This window comes from Rhynchophorus ferrugineus, unplaced genomic scaffold, assembly GCF_030347505.1.
Source record: "Rhynchophorus ferrugineus isolate W39M unplaced genomic scaffold, kcgeb_rfMv2 rfM4, whole genome shotgun sequence".
Taxonomy (NCBI): domain Eukaryota; kingdom Metazoa; phylum Arthropoda; class Insecta; order Coleoptera; family Curculionidae; genus Rhynchophorus; species Rhynchophorus ferrugineus.
In genome coordinates this window covers 24,460,151-24,486,292 of record NW_027472583.1, presented here as the reverse complement: position 1 = coordinate 24,486,292, position 26,142 = coordinate 24,460,151, and the positions used below count along the sequence as shown (strand labels likewise).

General features: G+C 31.7%; 1 protein-coding gene and 1 long non-coding RNA gene across 3 annotated transcripts in view; one reads left to right on the top strand and one right to left on the bottom strand.

Moving 5' to 3' along the window:
* The window catches only part of LOC143194954 (uncharacterized), a 63,173-nt gene extending 43,654 nt beyond the window's left edge, over positions 1-19,519 (top strand). Inside the window, exon 2 of the long non-coding RNA XR_013005417.1 lies at positions 19,274-19,519. This is a non-coding gene — a long non-coding RNA (uncharacterized LOC143194954). The remainder of the gene's footprint in view (positions 1-19,273) is intronic.
* A 654-nt stretch (positions 19,520-20,173) lies between these two features.
* LOC143194952 (uncharacterized) lies at positions 20,174-24,560 on the bottom strand. Of its 2 annotated transcripts, XM_076401765.1 has the most exons (4): positions 24,104-24,554; positions 23,925-24,043; positions 23,145-23,640; positions 20,174-23,042 (listed from the first exon to the last, which is right to left on the bottom strand). In XM_076401765.1, exons 1-4 carry the CDS (start codon positions 24,423-24,425, stop codon positions 22,177-22,179), a joined length of 1,803 nt encoding a protein of 600 aa, XP_076257880.1. In that variant the 5' UTR covers positions 24,426-24,554; the 3' UTR covers positions 20,174-22,176. The 2 variants fall into 2 exon arrangements, with proteins under 2 accessions (XP_076257880.1, XP_076257879.1); XM_076401764.1 differs by having other exon boundaries at positions 23,925-24,560.
* Between the last annotated feature and the right edge of the window lie 1,582 nt (positions 24,561-26,142).

The following is a 26,142-nucleotide window of genomic DNA, read 5'->3' as shown; positions in this document are numbered from 1 at the left end:
CGAAAGATGCGTGTATAAATTTAATAGCTGTCGGATCATTAGTTTGAGAATTATAGCATTTTAAGTGAAGCAACTTTTGTTATTGTGAAAAAATTGATAAAAAGGTATTTCGCGTGTTGGTAAAATATTGATTTTTGAAGGGAAAAAGATACTGTTGAAGCAAAAACTCGGCTTCATGCCGAGTTTACGGACATTGCCCCAGGCAAATCAACCATCAAGAATTGATATGCTAAGTTTAAACGTGGTGAAATGAGCACCGAAGACGGTGAAGGCAGTGACGTCCAAAAGAGGTTGTTACCGACGAAAACACTTAAAAAGTCCACAAAATAATTTTGAGTGACCGTAAATTGAAATTGAATGAACTAGCAGGCACTCTAGAGATATCAACTGAACGTGTACATCATATTATTCACGAATATTTGGGTATGAGAAAGCTCTGTGTAAAGTGGGTGCCGCTCGAGCTCAATTTTGACCAAGAACAACGATGTGTTGATGATTCGGAGCAGTGTTTGAAGGTGATCAAGCGTAATGAATCCACGTTTTTGCGCCGATATATGAAAATAGATGAAACATGGTTCCACCATTTTACACCGAAGTCCAATCGAGAGTCATCCGAGTGGACTGCACATGATGAACCCGCTCCAAAGCGTGGAAAAACGCAATAGTCGGTTGGCAAGGTTATGCCTCTGTATTTTGGGATGCGCATGGAACCTTGAAAGTGAAAGTGAAAACTATGACAAAAATAAATTAATTGGTCTTCCAACTGCTTCCTCATGCACCGTATTTTGCAGATCTGGCCATCAGCGACTATTTGCTGTTCTCAGATTTCAAAAGAATGTCCTCTGGGAAGAAATTTTCGTCGAATGAATAGGTGATCTCCGAAACTGACGCAATATTTTAAAACAAAGGAGAAATCGTACTACAAAAATGGTATCGAAAAGTTGGAGAATCGCTATATTCAGTGTATCACCCTTGAAGGGAATTATGTTGAATAAAAAAAACTGATTTTGCCAAAAAAATGTGTTTTACTATTGTAGGCCGGGGACTTTTCAATTGACCCGTTACATCACTAATCAAAATACTCGCGAAAATCTAGTCATTTCCTTTGGATTAATACGATCATAGAAAAATTATTACAGCCTTTGGAATAATTTTCGAATTTTATTTTTAATTGTCATTTGAAAGCGTCTTTTATTTTCCCCGAACTTGTTTTTCTTTGTTAGGGAATATCTAAAAGTTCTGTGAAGTTAAATCAGTCCAATATAGTGTTTGACGAATGATATAATTGATTATGATAGCGAACAAATCCTATTCTGTATTTTTTGAGATTGAGTTGTCTTGAAAATATCTTGAGGCGATTGGCGCATGATACTTAAATAATATTTATTGTTAATGATTTGATCTAGTGAAAAGAATTCATAACAAAAACACTAAGATTTTGCTATTTTCTGATCACTGTCAGAAATACAGAAATACATAGAGTGGAGTTGCTTCAATATGAATGAAATTCCTTATCTTGTACGAAGAGCGCATATGAATTAACAGTAACATTATGAATTGATATGAACTGGTTAAAGAGTATTTGTTGAAAAGTAGTTACTCTTCAACGAATTAAAGATGATTCATATTAATCTCGTTAATCTTGCATAATTAGCTGATAAATATAAATACAACTTTAAGTAATTTTAAATTTATTATATTCGCTTTCGCAAAATTTAAACATAATTTATTTATACAAATTGAATTAGGGATAACGGGTTTTAATCTTCTAAATTCCCAAATCGTACATGAAAGGGAAACTTTTAACATGACGCTGACCTTGACATCTGTGAGAAAATTCCGGCCTTAGGTTAATTTTTCTACAGGTTAAACTCGCTTGGCTCTGTCAAGGTAATAAATGGACCTTTCCGGGGCGAAAGCGTATAAATTAAACGCCCTTTGGAATATTAAATTTTGACTGATTTCGTCAACGTGAATCCAACCTCATTTTCCTGTAGGCATTCGCTATCATTCTTGTCCCGTTTCTGTATCTTCCAAGCCCTTGAAATAATTTCTAAATGCGAAAACTTACTAAATAGCTATCATAAACATTATCCCGGGTACAAATTTGCTTAATTATGTTTATGATCAAGTCCAAATTAAACATTTATAACTAAAATAAAATAAGTTAAATAGCTAATTTAAAAAGTGACGAATTAGATTGACTAAATCCGGGGATAAACATGTATCAATAGATTCTCAACCGTATTGAATCGTTTTAGTGAATAATGCGGACTGATATTTAGAAGTATTGATAGTATAAAATATCAAGTTAGGGTTTTTATTGGAAATATTTCTTAACGTGTAGCAAATGCACAGAATGTTAACTACACTGAACTAAAATCTCTCAAGAAGTCAATTCTCAAGAAAAATAACAAGTCAATTGAAAAGTTTCCGGCATGATACATAGATGGGATACATTTTGAGTGAAGCAACTTTTGTTACTGTGAAGAAAATGGATAAAAAGGAATTTCGCGCGTTGATAAAATATTGCTTTTTAAAGGGTAAACTACAGTTGAAGCAAAAACTTGGCTTGATGTCGAGTTTTCGGACATTACCCCAGGAAAATCAGCCATCAAGGTTTGGTAGACTTTAGACGTGGTGAAATGAGCACCGAAGACGGTCAAAGCAGTGGATGCTCAAAAGAGTTTGTTACCGACGAAACCATTTAAAAAATCTACAAATTGAATTTAAATGACCGTAAATTGAAATTTAATGAAAAGGCAGCCAGTCTAAAAATATCAACTGAACGTATACATCATATCATTCGCGAATATTTGAGTATGAGAAAGCTCTTTGCAAAGTGGGTGCTGCGCGAGCTCACTTTTGGCCAAAAGCAACGACGAGTTGATGATTCAGAGCAGTGTTTGAAGATGATCAAGCGTAATGAACCCGAGTTTTTGCATCAATATGTGACAATGGATGAAACATGGCTCTATCATTTCTCTTCGAAGTCCAATCGACAGTCATCCGAGTCTACTGCACACCATGAACCCGCTCCAAAGCGTGGGAATACGTAACAGTCGGGTGGCAAAGTTATGGCGTCTGAATTTTGGGATGCGCATGGAATAATTTTCATTGACTACCTTGGAAAAAGAAGGACCATCAAGAGCAACCACTGCATAGCGTTCTTGGACCGTTTGAAGGACGAAATCGCCGAAAAACGCCGCATTTGAAGTGAAAGAAAGTGCTGCTTCACCAAAACATTGCATCATGTCACTAGTCAGTGAAAGCGATGGCAGAATCCATGAATTGGGCTTCCGAATTGCTTCCTCAACCATCGTTTTCTGCAGATCTAGCCCTCCCAGCAATTATTTGCTGTTCTCAAGTCTTAAAAAAGAATGCTCGCTGTGAATGATGTGAATGAAGGGGTGCTCGCCGAAACTGGGGCCTATTTTGAAGCAAAGGACAAATCGTACTACAAAAATGGCATCGAAAAGTTGGAGGGTCGCTTTAGTATATTATCCTTAAAGGGAATTATGTTGAATAAAAATACTAGTTTTTCCAAAAAAATGTGTAGACCGGGGAATTTTCAATTGGCCTGATATAATGCTAGATTCATCAAAAATATTGTGTAATAAGTGTGTGACTGTGTACGAAGTGTGTGACTAATCAAGATCAACTGATTTTTATCTATATTGTTTTCTCGATATAATTATATTTCAATACAGTTATTTTAAATGTTAATCTGCGATGTACTCTCAGAAAACTCCGGAATATGCAATTTTTTTGTGGAACGTAGATTATCCCTACATATGCAAGGTCAGATTTTAAATGGTTTAAAGAAAACCCATGAAGATGGTTGATGAAAATTCTAGACATTGTTTTTAAATTAACTTAATTTTTAAGAGCCTATCATATTAATATCATCAAATTAATAAATATTCATTAATAAAGATTCCCAGATGGAATATTGGCTCACCCATGCTGAGATAGAATTAAACATAGATAAACGAAAACACTTGGTTGGGTTTTAACAGTCATGAGGTGTTTTAATAACTCGTTCAATATATATCATTCTTCACGCTAGAAACATACATAGTTTTGTTGGCTGATACCGAGTTAGTGTTTTCCTCCAATGGCGTCTACAATGGGGAAATGAACCAGAACACCTTTTCTTGTATAGAAAATCTTAAATAATTTGGAGGAACCGTTATTTATTATTATGGACAATGCACAACTGATAATGTCTGTAATTAAGGAATTTACAATCGTAGCACAATCCCACAAAATCGACGCAGCTCTCTAAATAGTAATGAAGCTCGAAAAGAACAGTGGCAAGCCGAAAATAGCACATATGAAGCTAAAAAAGAACTGTAATATTGTGCTGAGATAAATGATTAATTAACAAGTTGTGTAAATTAATTAAATTAGAACTAACTTTACTTTACCCATTTACGTTAAATTAGATTTATTATTTTATTTACATTAGTATTGTGTTATATATGTCTAAGTCAAAATAAACTAATAGTAGTCATATGATGATACTAGAATAAAGGTGATGTAACAACATTGCGACGATGTTACGTAGCATAACAATGGAGAAATGAACCAGAACACCTTTTCTTGTTTAACAAATCTTAAATAATTTGGAGGAACCGTTATTTATTATTATGGACAATGCACAACTGACAATGTCTGTAATTAAGGAATTTACAATCGTAGCATAATCCCACAAAATCGACGCAGCTCTCTAAATAGTAATGAAGCTCGAAAAGAACAGTGGCAAGCCGAAAATAGCACATATGAAGCTAAAAAAGAACTGTAATATTGTGCTGAGATAAATGATTAATTAACAAGTTGTGTAAATTAATTAAATTAGAACTAACTTTACTTTACCCATTTACGTTAAATTAGATTTATTATTTTATTTACATTAGTATTGTGTTAAGTGTTGTGTTGTTATATATCTAAGTCAAAATAAACTAATAGTAGTCATATGATGATACTAGAATAAAGGTGATGTAACAACATTGCGACGATGTTACGTAGCATAACAATGGAGAAATGAACCAGAACACCTTTTCTTGTTTAACAAATCTTAAATAATTTGGAGGAACCGTTATTTATTATTATGGACAATGCACAACTGACAATGTCTGTAATTAAGGAATTTACAATCGTAGCATAATCCCACAAAATCGACGCAGCTCTCTAAATAGTAATGAAGCTCGAAAAGAACAGTGGCAAGCCGAAAATAGCACATATGAAGCTAAAAAAGAACTGTAATATTGTGCTGAGATAAATGATTAATTAACAAGTTGTGTAAATTAATTAAATTAGAACTAACTTTACTTTACCCATTTACGTTAAATTAGATTAATTATTTTATTTACATTAGTATTGTGTTAAGTGTTGTGTTGTTATATATCTAAGTCAAAATAAACTAATAGTAGTCATATGATGATACTAGAATAAAGGTGATGTAACAACATTGCGACGATGTTACGTAGCATAACAATGGAGAAATGAACCAGAACACCTTTTCTTGTTTAACAAATCTTAAATAATTTGGAGGAACCGTTATTTATTATTATGGACAATGCACAACTGACAATGTCTGTAATTAAGGAATTTACAATCGTAGCATAATCCCACAAAATCGACGCAGCTCTCTAAATAGTAATGAAGCTCGAAAAGAACAGTGGCAAGCCGAAAATAGCACATATGAAGCTGAAAAAGAACTGTAATATTGTGCTGAGATAAATGATTAATTAACAAGTTGTGTAAATTAATTAAATTAGAACTAACTTTACTTTACCCATTTACGTTAAATTAGATTTATTATTTTATTTACATTAGTATTGTGTTAAGTGTTGTGTTGTTATATGTCTAAGTCAAAATAAACTAATAGTAGTCATATGATGATACTAGAATAATGGTGATGTAACAACATTGCGACGATGTTACGTAACATAACAATGGAGAAATGAACCAGAACACCTTTTCTTGTTTAACAAATCTTAAATAATTTGGAGGAACCGTTATTTATTATTATGGACAATGCACAACTGACAATGTCTGTAATTAAGGAATTTACAATCGTAGCATAATCCCACAAAATCGACGCAGCTCTCTAAATAGTAATGAAGCTCGAAAAGAACAGTGGCAAGCCGAAAATAGCACATATGAAGCTAAAAAAGAACTGTAATATTGTGCTGAGATAAATGATTAATTAACAAGTTGTGTAAATTAATTAAATTAGAACTAACTTTACTTTACCCATTTACGTTAAATTAGATTCATTATTTTATTTACATTAGTATTGTGTTAAGTGTTGTGTTGTTATATATCTAAGTCAAAATAAACTAATAGTGGTCATATGATGATACTAGAATAAAGGTGATATAACAACATTGCGACGATGTTACGTAGCATAACAATGGAGAAATGAACCAGAACACCTTTTCTTGTTTAACAAATCTTAAATAATTTGGAGGAACCGTTATTTATTATTATGGACAATGCACAACTGACAATGTCTGTAATTAAGGAATTTACAATCGTAGCATAATCCCACAAAATCGACGCAGCTCTCTAAATAGTAATGAAGCTCGAAAAGAACAGTGGCAAGCCGAAAATAGCACATATGAAGCTAAAAAAGAACTGTAATATTGTGCTGAGATAAATGATTAATTAACAAGTTGTGTAAATTAATTAAATTAGAACTAACTTTACTTTACCCATTTACGTTAAATTAGATTTATTATTTTATTTACATTAGTATTGTGTTAAGTGTTGTGTTGTTATATGTCTAAGTCAAAATAAACTAATAGTAGTCATATGATGATACTAGAATAAAGGTGATGTAATAACATTGCGACGATGTTACGTAGCATAACAATGGAGAAATGAACCAGAACACCTTTTCTTGTTTAACAAATCTTAAATAATTTGGAGGAACCGTTATTTATTATTATGGACAATGCACAACTGACAATGTCTGTAATTAAGGAATTTACAATCGTAGCATAATCCCACAAAATCGACGCAGCTCTCTAAATAGTAATGAAGCTCGAAAAGAACAGTGGCAAGCCGAAAATAGCACATATGAAGCTAAAAAAGAACTGTAATATTGTGCTGAGATAAATGATTAATTAACAAGTTGTGTAAATTAATTAGATTAGAACTAACTTTACTTTACCCATTTACGTTAAATTAGATTTATTATTTTATTTACATTAGTATTGTGTTAAGTGTTGTGTTGTTATATGTCTAAGTCAAAATAAACTAATAGTAGTCATATGATGATACTAGAATAAAGGTGATATAACAACATTGCGACGATGTTACGTAGCATAACAATGGAGAAATGAACCAGAACACCTTTTCTTGTTTAACAAATCTTAAATAATTTGGAGGAACCGTTATTTATTATTATGGACAATGCACAACTGACAATGTCTGTAATTAAGGAATTTACAATCGTAGCATAATCCCACAAAATCGACGCAGCTCTCTAAATAGTAATGAAGCTCGAAAAGAACAGTGGCAAGCCGAAAATAGCACATATGAAGCTGAAAAAGAACTGTAATATTGTGCTGAGATAAATGATTAATTAACAAGTTGTGTAAATTAATTAAATTAGAACTAACTTTACTTTACCCATTTACGTTAAATTAGATTTATTATTTTATTTACATTAGTATTGTGTTAAGTGTTGTGTTGTTATATGTCTAAGTCAAAATAAACTAATAGTAGTCATATGATGATACTAGAATAAAGGTGATGTAACAACATTGCGACGATGTTACGTAGCATAACAATGGAGAAATGAACCAGAACACCTTTTCTTGTTTAACAAATCTTAAATAATTTGGAGGAAACGTTATTTATTATTATGGACAATGCACAACTGACAATGTCTGTAATTAAGGAATTTACAATCGTAGCATAATCCCACAAAATCGACGCAGCTCTCTAAATAGTAATGAAGCTCGAAAAGAACAGTGGCAAGCCGAAAATAGCACATATGAAGCTGAAAAAGAACTGTAATATTGTGCTGAGATAAATGATTAATTAACAAGTTGTGTAAATTAATTAAATTAGAACTAACTTTACTTTACCCATTTACGTTAAATTAGATTTATTATTTTATTTACATTAGTATTGTGTTAAGTGTTGTGTTGTTATATGTCTAAGTCAAAATAAACTAATAGTAGTCATATGATGATACTAGAATAAAGGTGATGTAACAACATTGCGACGATGTTACGTAGCATAACAATGGAGAAATGAACCAGAACACCTTTTCTTGTTTAACAAATCTTAAATAATTCGGAGGAACCGTTATTTATTATTATGGACAATGCACAACTGACAATGTCTGTAATTAAGGAATTTACAATCGTAGCATAATCCCACAAAATCGACGCAGCTCTCTAAATAGTAATGAAGCTCGAAAAGAACAGTGGCAAGCCGAAAATAGCACATATGAAGCTGAAAAAGAACTGTAATATTGTGCTGAGATAAATGATTAATTAACAAGTTGTGTAAATTAATTAAATTAGAACTAACTTTACTTTACCCATTTACGTTAAATTAGATTTATTATTTTATTTACATTAGTATTGTGTTAAGTGTTGTGTTGTTATATGTCTAAGTCAAAATAAACTAATAGTAGTCATATGATGATACTAGAATAAAGGTGATGTAACAACATTGCGACGATGTTACGTAGCATAACAATGGAGAAATGAACCAGAACACCTTTTCTTGTTTAACAAATCTTAAATAATTTGGAGGAACCGTTATTTATTATTATGGACAATGCACAACTGACAATGTCTGTAATTAAGGAATTTACAATCGTAGCATAATCCCACAAAATCGACGCAGCTCTCTAAATAGTAATGAAGCTCGAAAAGAACAGTGGCAAGCCGAAAATAGCACATATGAAGCTAAAAAAGAACTGTAATATTGTGCTGAGATAAATGATTAATTAACAAGTTGTGTAAATTAATTAAATTAGAACTAACTTTACTTTACCCATTTACGTTAAATTAGATTTATTATTTTATTTACATTAGTATTGTGTTAAGTGTTGTGTTGTTATATATCTAAGTCAAAATAAACTAATAGTAGTCATATGATGATACTAGAATAAAGGTGATGTAACAACATGGCGACGATGTTACGTAGCATAACAATGGAGAAATGAACCAGAACACCTTTTCTTTTTTAACAAATCTTAAATAATTTGGAGGAACCGTTATTTATTATTATGGACAATGCACAACTGACAATGTCTGTAATTAAGGAATTTACAATCGTAGCATAATCCCACAAAATCGACGCAGCTCTCTAAATAGTAATGAAGCTCGAAAAGAACAGTGGCAAGCCGAAAATAGCACATATGAAGCTAAAAAAGAACTGTAATATTGTGCTGAGATAAATGATTAATTAACATGTTGTGTAAATTAATTAAATTAGAACTAACTTTACTTTACCCATTTACGTTAAATTAGATTCATTATTTTATTTACATTAGTATTGTGTTAAGTGTTGTGTTGTTATATATCTAAGTCAAAATAAACTAATAGTAGTCATATGATGATACTAGAATAAAGGTGATGTAACAACATTGCGACGATGTTACGTAGCATAACAATGGAGAAATGAACCAGAACACCTTTTCTTGTTTAACAAATCTTAAATAATTTGGAGGAACCGTTATTTATTATTATGGACAATGCACAACTGACAATGTCTGTAATTAAGGAATTTACAATCGTAGCATAATCCCACAAAATCGACGCAGCTCTCTAAATAGTAATGAAGCTCGAAAAGAACAGTGGCAAGCCGAAAATAGCACATATGAAGCTGAAAAAGAACTGTAATATTGTGCTGAGATAAATGATTAATTAACAAGTTGTGTAAATTAATTAAATTAGAACTAACTTTACTTTACCCATTTACGTTAAATTAGATTTATTATTTTATTTACATTAATATTGTGTTAAGTGTTGTGTTGTTATATGTCTAAGTCAAAATAAACTAATAGTAGTCATATGATGATACTAGAATAATGGTGATGTAACAACATTGCGACGATGTTACGTAACATAACAATGGAGAAATGAACCAGAACACCTTTTCTTGTTTAACAAATCTTAAATAATTTGGAGGAACCGTTATTTATTATTATGGACAATGCACAACTGACAATGTCTGTAATTAAGGAATTTACAATCGTAGCATAATCCCACAAAATCGACGCAGCTCTCTAAATAGTAATGAAGCTCGAAAAGAACAGTGGCAAGCCGAAAATAGCACATATGAAGCTAAAAAAGAACTGTAATATTGTGCTGAGATAAATGATTAATTAACAAGTTGTGTAAATTAACTAAATTAGAACTAACTTTACTTTACCCATTTACGTTAAATTAGATTCATTATTTTATTTACATTAGTATTGTGTTAAGAGTTGTGTTGTTATATATCTAAGTCAAAATAAACTAATAGTGGTCATATGATGATACTAGAATAAAGGTGATATAACAACATTGCGACGATGTTACGTAGCATAACAATGGAGAAATGAACCAGAACACATTTTCTTGTTTAACAAATCTTAAATAATTTGGAGGAACCGTTATTTATTATTATGGACAATGCACAACTGACAATGTCTGTAATTAAGGAATTTACAATCGTAGCATAATCCCACAAAATCGACGCAGCTCTCTAAATAGTAATGAAGCTCGAAAAGAACAGTGGCAAGCCGAAAATAGCACATATGAAGCTAAAAAAGAACTGTAATATTGTGCTGAGATAAATGATTAATTAACAAGTTGTGTAAATTAATTAAATTAGAACTAACTTTACTTTACCCATTTACGTTAAATTAGATTTATTATTTTATTTACATTAGTATTGTGTTAAGTGTTGTGTTGTTATATGTCTAAGTCAAAATAAACTAATAGTAGTCATATGATGATACTAGAATAAAGGTGATGTAATAACATTGCGACGATGTTACGTAGCATAACAATGGAGAAATGAACCAGAACACCTTTTCTTGTTTAACAAATCTTAAATAATTTGGAGGAACCGTTATTTATTATTATGGACAATGCACAACTGACAATGTCTGTAATTAAGGAATTTACAATCGTAGCATAATCCCACAAAATCGACGCAGCTCTCTAAATAGTAATGAAGCTCGAAAAGAACAGTGGCAAGCCGAAAATAGCACATATGAAGCTAAAAAAGAACTGTAATATTGTGCTGAGATAAATGATTAATTAACAAGTTGTGTAAATTAATTAAATTAGAACTAACTTTACTTTACCCATTTACGTTAAATTAGATTAATTATTTTATTTACATTAGTATTGTGTTAAGTGTTGTGTTGTTATATATATAAGTCAAAATAAACTAATAGTGGTCATATGATGATACTAGAATAAAGGTGATATAACAACATGGCGACGATGTTAAGTAACATAACAATGGAGAACACCTTATCTTGTTTAACCAATCTTAAATAATTTGGAGGAACCGTTATTTATTATCATGGACAATGCACAACTGATAATGTCTGTAATTAAGGAATTTACAATCGTAGCATAATCCCACAAAATCGACGTAGCTCTCTAAGCAGTAATGAAGCTCGAAAAGTACGGTGGCAAGCCGAAAATAGCACATATGAAGCTGAAAAAGAACTGTAATATTGTGCTGAGATAGCTGATTAATTAGCAAGTTGTGTAAATTAATTAAATTAAAACTAACTTTATTTCACCCATTTACGTTAAATTAGATTTATTATTTTATTTACATTGGTATTGTGTTAAGTGTTGTGTTGTTATATATCTAAGTCAAAATAAACTAATAGTAGTCATATGATGATACTAGAATAAAGGTGATGTAACAACATTGCGACGATGTTACGTAGCATAACAATGGAGAAATGAACCAGAACACCTTTTCTTGTTTAACAAATCTTAAATAATTTGGAGGAACCGTTATTTATTATTATGGACAATGCACAACTGACAATGTCTGTAATTAAGGAATTTACAATCGTAGCATAATCCCACAAAATCGACGCAGCTCTCTAAATAGTAATGAAGCTCGAAAAGAACAGTGGCAAGCCGAAAATAGCATAGTAAAATAGTATAGTAAACTAATATGAAGCTAAAAAAGAACTGTAATATTGTGCTGAGATAAATGATTAATTAACAAGTTGTGTAAATTAATTAAATTAGAACTAACTTTACTTTACCCATTTACGTTAAATTAGATTTATTATTTTATTTACATTAGTATTGTGTTAAGTGTTGTGTTGTTATATGTCTAAGTCAAAATAAACTAATAGTAGTCATATGATGATACTAGAATAAAGGTGATGTAACAACATTGCGACGATGTTACGTAGCATAACAATGGAGAAATGAACCAGAACACCTTTTCTTGTTTAACAAATCTTAAATAATTTGGAGGAACCGTTATTTATTATTATGGACAATGCACAACTGACAATGTCTGTAATTAAGGAATTTACAATCGTAGCATAATCCCACAAAATCGACGCAGCTCTCTAAATAGTAATGAAGCTCGAAAAGAACAGTGGCAAGCCGAAAATAGCACATATGAAGCTAAAAAAGAACTGTAATATTGTGCTGAGATAAATGATTAATTAACAAGTTGTGTAAATTAATTAAATTAGAACTAACTTTACTTTACCCATTTACGTTAAATTAGATTAATTATTTTATTTACATTAGTATTGTGTTAAGTGTTGTGTTGTTATATATCTAAGTCAAAATAAACTAATAGTAGTCATATGATGATACTAGAATAAAGGTGATGTAACAACATTGCGACGATGTTACGTAGCATAACAATGGAGAAATGAACCAGAACACCTTTTCTTGTTTAACAAATCTTAAATAATTTGGAGGAACCGTTATTTATTATTATGGACAATGCACAACTGACAATGTCTGTAATTAAGGAATTTACAATCGTAGCATAATCCCACAAAATCGACGCAGCTCTCTAAATAGTAATGAAGCTCGAAAAGAACAGTGGCAAGCCGAAAATAGCACATATGAAGCTAAAAAAGAACTGTAATATTGTGCTGAGATAAATGATTAATTAACAAGTTGTGTAAATTAATTAAATTAGAACTAACTTTACTTTACCCATTTACGTTAAATTAGATTAATTATTTTATTTACATTAGTATTGTGTTAAGTGTTGTGTTGTTATATATCTAAGTCAAAATAAACTAATAGTAGTCATATGATGATACTAGAATAAAGGTGATGTAACAACATTGCGACGATGTTACGTAGCATAACAATGGAGAAATGAACCAGAACACCTTTTCTTGTTTAACAAATCTTAAATAATTTGGAGGAACCGTTATTTATTATTATGGACAATGCACAACTGACAATGTCTGTAATTAAGGAATTTACAATCGTAGCATAATCCCACAAAATCGACGCAGCTCTCTAAATAGTAATGAAGCTCGAAAAGAACAGTGGCAAGCCGAAAATAGCACATATGAAGCTAAAAAAGAACTGTAATATTGTGCTGACATAAATGATTAATTAACAAGTTGTGTAAATTAATTAAATTAGAACTAACTTTACTTTACCCATTTACGTTAAATTAGATTAATTATTTTATTTACATTAGTATTGTGTTAAGTGTTGTGTTGTTATATATCTAAGTCAAAATAAACTAATAGTAGTCATATGATGATACTAGAATAAAGGTGATGTAACAACATTGCGACGATGTTACGTAGCATAACAATGGAGAAATGAACCAGAACACCTTTTCTTGTTTAACAAATCTTAAATAATTTGGAGGAACCGTTATTTATTATTATGGACAATGCACAACTGACAATGTCTGTAATTAAGGAATTTACAATCGTAGCATAATCCCACAAAATCGACGCAGCTCTCTAAATAGTAATGAAGCTCGAAAAGAACAGTGGCAAGCCGAAAATAGCTCATATGAAGCTAAAAAAGAACTGTAATATTGTGCTGAGATAGATGATTAATTAGCAAGTTGTGTAAATTAATTAAATTAAAGCTAACTTTATTTCACCCATTTACGTTAAATTAGATTTATTATTTTATTTATATTAGTATTGTGTTAAGTGTTGTGTTGTTATATATCTAAGTCAAAATAAACTAATAGTAGTCATATGATGATACTAGAATAAAGGTGATGTAACAACATTGCGACGATGTTACGTAGCATAACAATGGAGAAATGAACCAGAACACCTTTTCTTGTTTAACAAATCTTAAATAATTTGGAGGAACCGTTATTTATTATTATGGACAATGCACAACTGACAATGTCTGTAATTAAGGAATTTACAATCGTAGCATAATCCCACAAAATCGACGCAGCTCTCTAAATAGTAATGAAGCTCGAAAAGAACAGTGGCAAGCCGAAAATAGCACATATGAGGCTAAAAAAGAACTGTAATATTGTGCTGAGATAGATGATTAATTAGCAAGTTGTGTAAATTAATTAAATTAGAACTAACTTTACTTTACCCATTTACGTTAAATTAGATTTATTATTTTATTTACATTAGTATTGTGTTAAGTGTTGTGTTGTTATATGTCTAAGTCAAAATAAACTAATAGTAGTCATATGATGATACTAGAATAAAGGTGATGTAATAACATTGCGACGATGTTACGTAGCATAACAATGGAGAAATGAACCAGAACACCTTTTCTTGTTTAACAAATCTTAAATAATTTGGAGGAACCGTTATTTATTATTATGGACAATGCACAACTGACAATGTCTGTAATTAAGGAATTTACAATCGTAGCATAATCCCACAAAATCGACGCAGCTCTCTAAATAGTAATGAAGCTCGAAAAGAACAGTGGCAAGCCGAAAATGGCACATATGAAGCTAAAAAAGAACTGTAATATTGTGCTGAGATAAATGATTAATTAACAAGTTGTGTAAATTAATTAAATTAGAACTAACTTTACTTTACCCATTTACGTTAAATTAGATTAATTATTTTATTTACATTAGTATTGTGTTAAGTGTTGTGTTGTTATATATCTAAGTCAAAATAAACTAATAGTGGTCATATGATGATACTAGAATAAAGGTGATATAACAACATTGCGACGATGTTACGTAACATAACAATGGAGAACACCTTATCTTGTTTAACCAATCTTAAATAATTTGGAGGAACCGTTATTTATTATTATGGACAATGCACAACTGACAATCTCTGTAATTAAGGAATTTACAATCGTAGCATAATCCCACAAAATCGACGTAGCTCTCTAAGCAGTAATGAAGCTCGAAAAGTACAGTGGCAAGCCGAAAATAGCACATATGAAGCTGAAAAAGAACTGTAATATTGTGCTGAGATAGCTGATTAATTAGCAAGTTGTGTAAATTAATTAAATTAAAACTAACTTTATTTCACCCATTTACGTTAAATTAGATTTATTATTTTATTTACATTGGTATTGTGTTAAGTGTTGTGTTGTTATATGTCTAAGTCAAAATAAACTAATAGTAGTCATATGATGATACTAGAATAAAGGTGATGTAACAACATTGCGACGATGTTACGTAGCATAACAATGGAGAAATGAACCAGAACACCTTTTCTTGTTTAACATATCTTAAATAATTTGGAGGAACCGTTATTTATTATTATGGACAATGCACAACTGACAATGTCTGTAATTAAGGAATTTACAATCGTAGCATAATCCCACAAAATCGACGCAGCTCTCTAAATAGTAATGAAGCTCGAAAAGAACAGTGGCAAGCCGAAAATAGCATAGTAAAATAGTATAGTAAACTAATATGAAGCTAAAAAAGAACTGTAATATTGTGCTGAGATAAATGATTAATTAACAAGTTGTGTAAATTAATTAAATTAGAACTAACTTTACTTTACCCATTTACGTTAAATTAGATTTATTATTTTATTTACATTAGTATTGTGTTAAGTGTTGTGTTGTTATATGTCTAAGTCAAAATAAACTAATAGTAGTCATATGATGATACTAGAATAAAGGTGATGTAACAACATTGCGACGATGTTACGTAGCATAACAATGGAGAAATGAACCAGAACACCTTTTCTTGTTTAACAAATCTTAAATAATTTGGAGGAACCGTTATTTATTATTATGGACAATGCACAACTGACAATGTCTGTAATTAAGGAATTTACAATCGTAGCATAATCCCACAAAATCGACGCAGCTCTCTAAATAGTAATGAAGCTCGAAAAGAACAGTGGCAAGCCGAAAATAGCACATATGAAGCTAAAAAAGAACTGTAATATTGTGCTGAGATAAATGATTAATTAACAAGTTGTGTAAATTAATTAAATTAGAACTAACTTTACTTTACCCATTTACGTTAAATTAGATTAATTATTTTATTTACATTAGTATTGTGTTAAGTGTTGTGTTGTTATATGTCTAAGTCAAAATAAACTAATAGTAGTCATATGATGATACTAGAATAAAGGTGATGTAACAACATTGCGACGATGTTACGTAGCATAACAATGGAGAAATGAACCAGAACACCTTTTCTTGTTTAACAAATCTTAAATAATTTGGAGGAACCGTTATTTATTATTATGGACAATGCACAACTGACAATGTCTGTAATTAAGGAATTTACAATCGTAGCATAATCCCACAAAATCGACGCAGCTCTCTAAATAGTAATGAAGCTCGAAAAGAACAGTGGCAAGCCGAAAATAGCACATATGAAGCTAAAAAAGAACTGTAATATTGTGCTGAGATAGATGATTAATTAGCAAGTTGTGTAAATTAATTAAATTAGAACTAACTTTATTTCACCCATTTACGTTAAATTAGATTTATTATTTTATTTATATTAGTATTGTGTTAAGTGTTGTGTTGTTATATATCTAAGTCAAAATAAACTAATAGTAGTCATATGATGATACTAGAATAAAGGTGATGTAACAACATTGCGACGATGTTACGTAGCATAACAATGGAGAAATGAACCAGAACACCTTTTCTTGTTTAACAAATCTTAAATAATTTGGAGGAACCGTTATTTATTATTATGGACAATGCACAACTGACAATGTCTGTAATTAAGGAATTTACAATCGTAGCATGATCCCACAAAATCGACGCAGCTCTCTAAATAGTAATGAAGCTCGAAAAGAACAGTGGCAAGCCGAAAATAGCACATATGAGGCTAAAAAAGAACTGTAATATTGTGCTGAGATAGATGATTAATTAGCAAGTTGTGTAAATTAATTAAACGAGAACTAACTTTATTTCACCCATTTACGTTAAATTAGATTAATTATTTTATTTACATTAGTATTGTGTTAAGTGTTGTGTTGTTATATATCTAAGTCAAAATAAACTAATAGTGGTCATATGATGATACTAGAATAAAGGTGATGTAACAACATTGCGACGATGTTACGTAACATAACAATGGAGAACACCTTATCTTGTTTAACCAATCTTAAATAATTTGGAGGAACCGTTATTTATTATTATGGACAATGCACAACTGACAATGTCTGTAATTAAGGAATTTACAATCGTAGCATAATCCCACAAAATCGACGCAGCTCTCTAAATAGTAATGAAGCTCGAAAAGAACAGTGGCAAGCCGAAAATAGCACATATGAGGCTAAAAAAGAACTGTAATATTGTGCTGAGATAGATGATTAATTAGCAAGTTGTGTAAATTAATTAAACGAGAACTAACTTTATTTCACCCATTTACGTTAAATTAGATTAATTATTTTATTTACATTAGTATTGTGTTAAGTGTTGTGTTGTTATATATCTAAGTCAAAATAAACTAATAGTGGTCATATGATGATACTAGAATAAAGGTGATATAACAACATTGCGACGATGTTACGTAACATAACAATGGAGAACACCTTATCTTGTTTAACCAATCTTAAATAATTTGGAGGAACCGTTATTTATTATTATGGACAATGCACAACTGACAATGTCTGTAATTAAGGAATTTACAATCGTAGCATAATCCCACAGAATCGACGCAGCTCTCTAAACAGTAATGAAGCTCGAAAAGAACAATGGAAAGTCGAAAATAGCACATATGAAGCTGAAAACGGACTGTAGTATTGTGCGGAGATAGCTGATTAATTAGTAAGTTGTGTAAATTAATTAAATTAAAACTAACTTTATTTCACCCATTTACGCAAAACTAGATTTATTATTTTATTTTAATTAGTATTGTGTTATATATATCTAAGTCAAAATAAACTGATGGTGGTCATATGATGATAATAGAATAAAGGTGAAGTAACAACATTGCGACGATGTTACGTAATAAATTCTATGACGTGAGTTACGTGAAAACAGAATATTTTGGCCAACCTTTTAATGGTTTATTTAAAACATCTTTCCTGTATGATAATTTATTACGATTATTAAATCTAATAAAAACGAAGAAAATTTTTGGGTCAGGGATGATACGCAGTTTAACAAAACAAAATTTAATGCCGGGCAAACATATTAAAATAACGAAGTTTACAATGAGGTAATTAAACCTTATGTTAATAGTAGTACACGGAGGGAACTGGCTGTTCTGTAAAGGTAATAAGTGGATTTTCGCAGGTTTTCGGCGAGTTTAGTATTCGAAATTGCCCCTGGAATACTAAATTTTCAGTCGTTTTATCAATGTAAATTGATGTGCGCATAAAAGATGCCTGTAAAAGTTTCTCCAAACAATAGGCGAACACCCATTTTAATTTAATATAAGTGGTTTTGCTCGGTTTATCCCGGAGATTGCTTTGGTATAAACAGGAGGATCTGAACAAATGATAATATTAAGGTAAATCTGGACCATCTATCTGGATAAAAAAATTGTTAAAAACATAAATTAAAATTAATTAAAAAATATGTAGTGACCTTGAGGTATGTCGAATTTTACATAGTGGAATAACGGTCTATAAAATACCCAGAAAATACCCAGAATAATCCCAGATGTTGGACACGGGCGGGGTGCCAGCAGCACCAACTAGAACCCGATAACGAATAGCTGGCAACACTGAGACTGGGATCTGGGATGTTATTGAACGGTATTTCCAATGATTGAGTACTCGACTATCGAGCCACATCATTTACCCTAAAAATATTTCAGTAGCGTTTTTATTGGATCGATAATTTCGCTGTCTTCTTTTCTATAATTAATTCTACTGTGAGGTTTTTTCCAGATCCTAACACTTTCGCTGCATTGTTGACGAATTACGTAGAGGGCACCTGATGACTCATAGGCTAATCGAGGCTGACGTGGTATCGGGACCGGGCGATGGGAATCCTGAGATGTATACTTCAGGATATAAAGGCCGACGCCTTGACTGGAGATCAGATAATTGCTTAGAGTTAGTCGAAGAGTACTTGTTAACATAATTGATAGCCGAATGTTGAATGAATAGTGACCATTATAACGCTTTGTTGAATATATGTATTTTATTTACCAAGAAATAAAAGTATTTCTTACAGGCGGCTCCTTAATAAGTTCATATGCGTACTTACACTTCCAATCCTCTTAAAAAATTAAATTCTATCTTGTCGCTACTTTAATAATTCTTTTTATTTAAAAACGATTCATCAAAGACTTGAAATTAATACGCAAAAACTTTGTGAAGAGTTTCTTATCTGGCGGTAAACCGAAAGCTAAAATATATCAATTATTTCGTAAACAAAATTCCATAAACCCAAATAGTAAGATGCTGATTAAGCGTAACGTGAGAAATGGAGCCTTTCGCTCTGCTCTGCGGCCGACGCGGTATCTTTGTTAACTTCACATCAGAATATTAGATCTGATTAGTAGTGTTGGAAACTATCGACTGAAATTTATTATCGACGTTAGTAACTGACTTTTTACTATCGACTGTTTCAGTCGCTATTTTTGGTTCGACTGATTTTACTACAATTTATGGTATATTTTATCATAAACTAGCTGACCCGACAGACTTCGTCCTGTCAAAAAGATTTGTAATGTGGCAGTTTTTGTGCCTACGTATTTTAAAAAATTCTCCTGAACAGAACCATCACCCTGGTGATAGGGCGTTGTGAATAAAAAATAATTAAATAAAACATATATAAGGATTGAAAAGTAAGTAATCGCTTTATTGTTAATCATGTGAATCATAATTATTATTATTATTATCATTATATTGCTTTGTGGTATACGATGTTTTTTGTTTGATTACCTGGCGCATAGATAAACAAATCTGATGGTTTTCCAACACGGGAACAGGCAACATACAATTGACCATGTGAGAAACATGGGTTTTCTAGATTAATACCACAAACACTTAATGATTGCCCCTGGGACTTGTTTATAGTCATAGCAAAAGCAAGCCGTCAACATGTCTATAGGAAATTTGCCATTACCAATGTCAATGAGTTGTTTAGAGAATATGTTTCCAGATTGGTCATTTTGCAACTCGACACGCATATTCTTGCTTAAATGAAGTACTTTAACATGTTTCCACAAATTGGAGGACTTTAGACATGCATTGAGTTCATCAGCTGGCGTTGATCGTGGAATCACTGGCAATGTTTGACGAAAATCTCCTGCTAATAAAATCATTGCACCACCAAATCGGTTATAATTGCTACGTAGATCTTTTAAGGTTCTGTCTAAAGCCTCCAAAGATTTTTTATGTGCCATCGTGCATTCATCCCAAACAATCAATTTACATTGCTGCAAAACCTTTGCCATTGCAGAGTTCTTCGAAACGTTGCAGGTTGGAGTTTCATTGCTTTGCATATTTAATGGCAATTTTAGTGCTGAATGGGCTGTTCGACCACCTTCAAGCAAAGTTGCTGCGATTCCCGACGAAGCGAGTGCAAGTGCAATTTTATTTTGTGAGCGAATTGTTGCTAATATTAATGAAATAAAAAAAGTTTTTCCTGTACCACCAGGTGCATCTAAGAAATAAATCCCTCCAGTTTCATCATTTGTTACTTTCATAAGAGTTTCAAATACATACTTCTGTTGTTCATTTAACAGTGGAAGATTTGTTTGAATTTATTCTTTCAAAGCGTTGAGATCATACAGTCTTTCTCGATGCAACTCTTGGTTAAAAGCGTCATGCATTGGACGATTGGGCGCGGTCAGGCCTAATTGAATTAATAGTTTGTTTGACATTATCAAGCACATGTCCTCAATTGAAATCAATGCTTCATTGTAAATTTCTTCACTGATTTGTATATTTGGATTTCCCATTCTATTCCGTATTTGATACAAAATATCATCACACATATAATCTTTGTACTTCATCCACAAATCAATTGGGTTTGATGGGAAGCATGTAGATATGATTATAGAAAACAATGTTCGTATTTGATGAGTGTGTGATGATATTACAGCATCATTGAGAGTTTGATCCCAATGAGCGTCATTTTCAAGCAATTGCAAACGTTGACAGGCTTCTCTGTAGGATCCACACAATTCACCATCAACAGTTCGTAACTGTTGGAATGATGTTGGGCCACGTACATTGACTAATAGCAGTCGTAAATAAAAACATTCATCATTGCTTGGATGTACTGAATAAATCCGGCCAATCGCATCGGTGGAATATACATCTGTATATCCTGGAACTGGTTTTCCTTGTTTCCGTCGTATAAATCTCCTTGAGGATTGATTCCAGGTATAATATTTTGGCATTTCAGAATATAGCAATGTTTGTGCGAAATCATCGTTTTGGCATGTCTCAAAAAAACTGGTTAATGTAGTAGATGGTGGCTGAGCAGCTCTTTGTACTGCGTTCTGTGCTGTAAAATACACTCTTTGTCCATTTTCTAAATGCACAGCTAAGTGAACAACAGAAGGGTGTCTCTCATGAATAGGAAAAGAAAATATTCGCCAAACTGCTTCATTACTACTGACATAGCGGCCCATTTGGTATTGGGTAACTTCATCATTAGAATTCCCTGCACCAATTCCAATCACAGCCATATCACTCCCTTTGGTTACATATTTGCAAATGTATTTAATCGATTTCACTGAATGGCAAGATTCAACGTTGATGTGTGCTTTGAATGTCTTTGATAAAATGGGTGAATATGGAACAATCCAACGATTATCTATTTCAATATCTTGTTAATTTAATTTGACAATTGTTGATTTTCCATTGTCTGCTGTCGATCTGCGACGATACAATGGATAACCGTCATTACCAGTAATTGTTTCCGATATTAATGTCCGTGGATATCGTTTTGAACATTTACCATCCATCATACACGGTGAATTTTGATTAAGAGTTCCACAGGGACCATGTATCATGTTTTTGATAACTACCTCATGCAATCCAGGATCTACTTGTACATTAGGGATTTCAGCTGATATCACTGCATCAACTTCATTTGGCCTTATCTTTTCAACCAACCAAATCAAAATGTGTGCATGTGGCAATCCTCGTTTCTGCCACTCCACAGAATACATCCAGCAGCGTGTCTCACCAAACACATTATGTTTTACGATGAAATTCATTAAAGATTTCAACTTTTGTCTAAAGACTCTGGCTGTAATATCATGACGATCAATGGATGATTTCCCAGGTAATAACTCCTGCTTAATTTCTATCCATTGCGGATTGCATGTAAATGTGATGAACAAATCTGCTGTACCATAATGACGAACATACGACATGGCATCTTGAGCATATTCGTGCATATGCCGAGGGCTTCCGATGTATGTTGCTGGAAGAATAGTCATCCGACCGACATTCTGTGCATTTCCATCAGTATTAATCGCATCTCGAAGGTGAATATACTCTTCAGATCGGAGTTTGGTTTGATTCAACCTGATGAATGTTAATCTCTCCGTTTCAATTTTAACATACATGTCATCAACATATTTGTGATATAATCGCCGACATTTCAATATGTGATTATCTGCATTTTCCCGAATCATTAGGCGGTATGAATAATAGTTCATTGAACTGACTTTTTTGTTGGTTTCAGAACCTGTAAACAGATTTTGTTTTAATAACATTCAAATATAAAATTAAAATACATAATATAGTGACTGAGATATTATCGCCATAGCTAAACTAATATTTTAGTTACCTGTAATGGGATTTATCATTTTTATTGATAAATCGTAGCCATCTTCACCTTGCCAAAATATAATGGGATATTGCAGTGCATCATATGAGCGGTGTGTTTCCTTTATAGGTTGTAATTGAAAATTCCGACGATGTAAAACAATATCACGGGATTCCAAGTTTTCTCCAACTACAACGATAGCAACTTCATCAATAGTTGGTGCATTAAAACGTCTTGTATGTTGACCTGCAGGTGTTTTATCAGCTCTGATTACAATTTTGTGATTATCGGATGGCATCAGATCCAGGGCAGTTTTAAACAATATAATCAATTGATTGTGTTGATGAAATAAAGTTTGTAATTGTTCTACAATAGACCTTTTTACTAAATTGTTATGTGCACAACGCAGATCAATTTCTTGTGGTGAATTGCCCATAAAATAAATTTGCAGGAATTTGTTGTCGCTATCTGACACTGGTAACAGTGAACCTGCTCTGTGATATATTTGCCCTTGTATCTGTAAATAAAAAAAATATTATGGTGTGGTATAAATTAATGGATTGTCAATGATCAAACTTAAATAATATTTGATCTTAAAAAGTATATATTTAGTTTTAACTAATATCTATCAAATATAAAATATAATAAAAGTGTCACTGAAACTGAATCACCATATAATATGATGACTAAGTGATATATTTCGTAATTATTAAGAAATTGAAGATTAGTAACACATCTTAACTTTGGTGACAGAAAATTTTGTTCGCTAAAATAATTATGAGTAACTGCTATAATACATACCTTGAAAGTTGGCATAAAATTTTCCCGAACTGCATTTGTTGCCCCAAATGAAGTCATTTGAAAGCAATTGTTATATTGTTGAATATGTGTCAAAAAGTGTATAGAATCTGTTCCTATTCCTGAAACCAATGAGTACAATGGTTCTGGTGGTGGATCCAATTGTATCAATTTCACTTTACCATTTGCGCAACACAATCCATTGGCTTCGTTTTTGTATTTTAATGCCTTACAGTGTGAGCAAACCAAGTTCATAGAACCAATAACAACACATTGGTAGTTACTGTAGTCAATTGACACATCGTAACTGAAAGCAGCTGGATTCAAACTTGCGCGATTATTAGTTGAATGTCGCGCTCGCGCTTCACGCGTTTGTGATATCCGAATTCTTTCACGTTCATTTCCGTCGTCACGTTCTTGTGCAGTACGATTAGATCGGTAATTAGCTTGGTTTATAGCATTTCTGGTTCTTCTACCTAAATTGCTTCGTCTTATAGGAGGCATATCAAATATAAATTATTTTTTCACTAATCACGAACTAAACAAACACTAACTAACTAAACACTCTGCACAAAACACGATATACGAATTTGTTTCGTGTATCACTTGACAATTCATCTGTCATCTGTCAAAAGTCATCTGTAACAGACAACTTTTTTTTTTAAATTTGATATGACTTGAACTCAAATCCTTTTAAGCCGTACGAATTGTTTTATTTATTTAAAATTTGAATTAAATTTTAAACAAATAAAAAATTTTAAATAAATAAAACAATTCGTACGGATTAAAAGGATTTGAGTTCAAGTCATATCAAATTAAAAAAAAAAAAGTTGTCTGTTACAGATGACTTTTGACAGATGACAGATGAATTGTCAACTGATACACGAAACAAATTCAAACAAAAAGGGCTATTTTTAGGGTTTTTCCAGCAATAATTCTAATTTTTCTCGCCGTAAAAACCATCCCTGAACTTCAACGAACATTTTAAAAAAAGATTTGGCCAAATTGGTCCAGGCGTTGTTGAGTTATGCGCTTAGGAACATATTTTGCGATTCATTTTTATATATAAGATTACTTCTATTTGTTGTATTTTAATATAACAGCGTTTTGGAACGATATTTTTCAAGATTGTTAATAATATAATAGGGTAAAAAGATTAATATTGTGTATGAAAATTGTAAAATACATTTGACTATTTTTATGGCAATAATAGGTAATATTTTGATTACTCTCTCGATTTTTGTTAAAAAATAATACCGTTCAATAATAAATAAAGCATTTACTTTATTTAAAAACGCTGTAGTGTGTACAATAACTTGTGCCATCATTTTTAATTTTGTCATGGATTAGTTCGTTTTTCTATGATTAGGTATATGTTTAATTTTTATTTAGTATTTATGGTTATGTACATCTTCAATTTGCAGCTTTTGTTTAAGTTCTATTGTATTGTCTATATTTATTATAGTATATTATTTAAAAATAGCAATTAACACATTAAAATACGATAAAATATTTGTGGGGTATTATTCCATTCCATAGAAAAATTCCATTCCTTTTTCCACAGAACATTCAAATATAAAAGTAATTCTACTTCTTTTAAAATGAAATTATTAATTGCATGTTATTAGTATTCAGTAATAATTTTTTTCCTTTTCTTTTTTAAAGTATGTGAAGGAATATACACATCTCCGTTCGCTTATACTACCCTTGGAAAATATAAGCACATATAAAATTAACTGCTCCAAGCAATTATCTCGGTCCTTTCCTCTCACACAATTTATACAGGAAAGGGTTTGTACATCTTCGTCTGACATAATGTCTGAACCGTATATTTGACTGAAAATAATAATTACTATTTTCAGTCGCTAGTTCGATTACTGTCGACTGTTTCGACGGTTTGACGACTAACGACTGTTTCGACTGTTTTCAGTCGATAGTTTCCAATTCAACTGATTAGTCAATCCTTCACTGCCCGCACGAATGTTTATGCTGTCCTCTGTGTACATGAAATATGTGCACTTGTAGCTAGCGGATGTAATTATTGGTCTCGAAATGGGAATTTTGATAAAAAAAAATATTGTTATTTAAATATTACGTTGTTACTAGTCGTTCCCGACTAACCTACCATTTGTCTTTATAATAACTTAAATCTAGGTATATAACTAGGAAAACTCATCGGCCCTATCTCAATCCCTGGTGAAATAATGTCTATAAATGTCAC

Bases quoted from the DNA above. Each gene is read 5' to 3' on its own strand.
- LOC143194952 (XM_076401764.1), bottom strand. From the start codon at position 24,425: ATGCCTCCTATAAGACGAAGCAATTTAGGTAGAAGAACCAGAAATGCT. The intron at 23,641-23,924 runs GTATGTATTATA...TTTTATTTACAG, and splicing joins ATTTTATGCCAACTTTCAAG to ATACAAGGGCAAATATATCA. The intron at 23,043-23,144 runs GTAACTAAAATA...ATCTGTTTACAG, and splicing joins AATGATAAATCCCATTACAG to GTTCTGAAACCAACAAAAAA.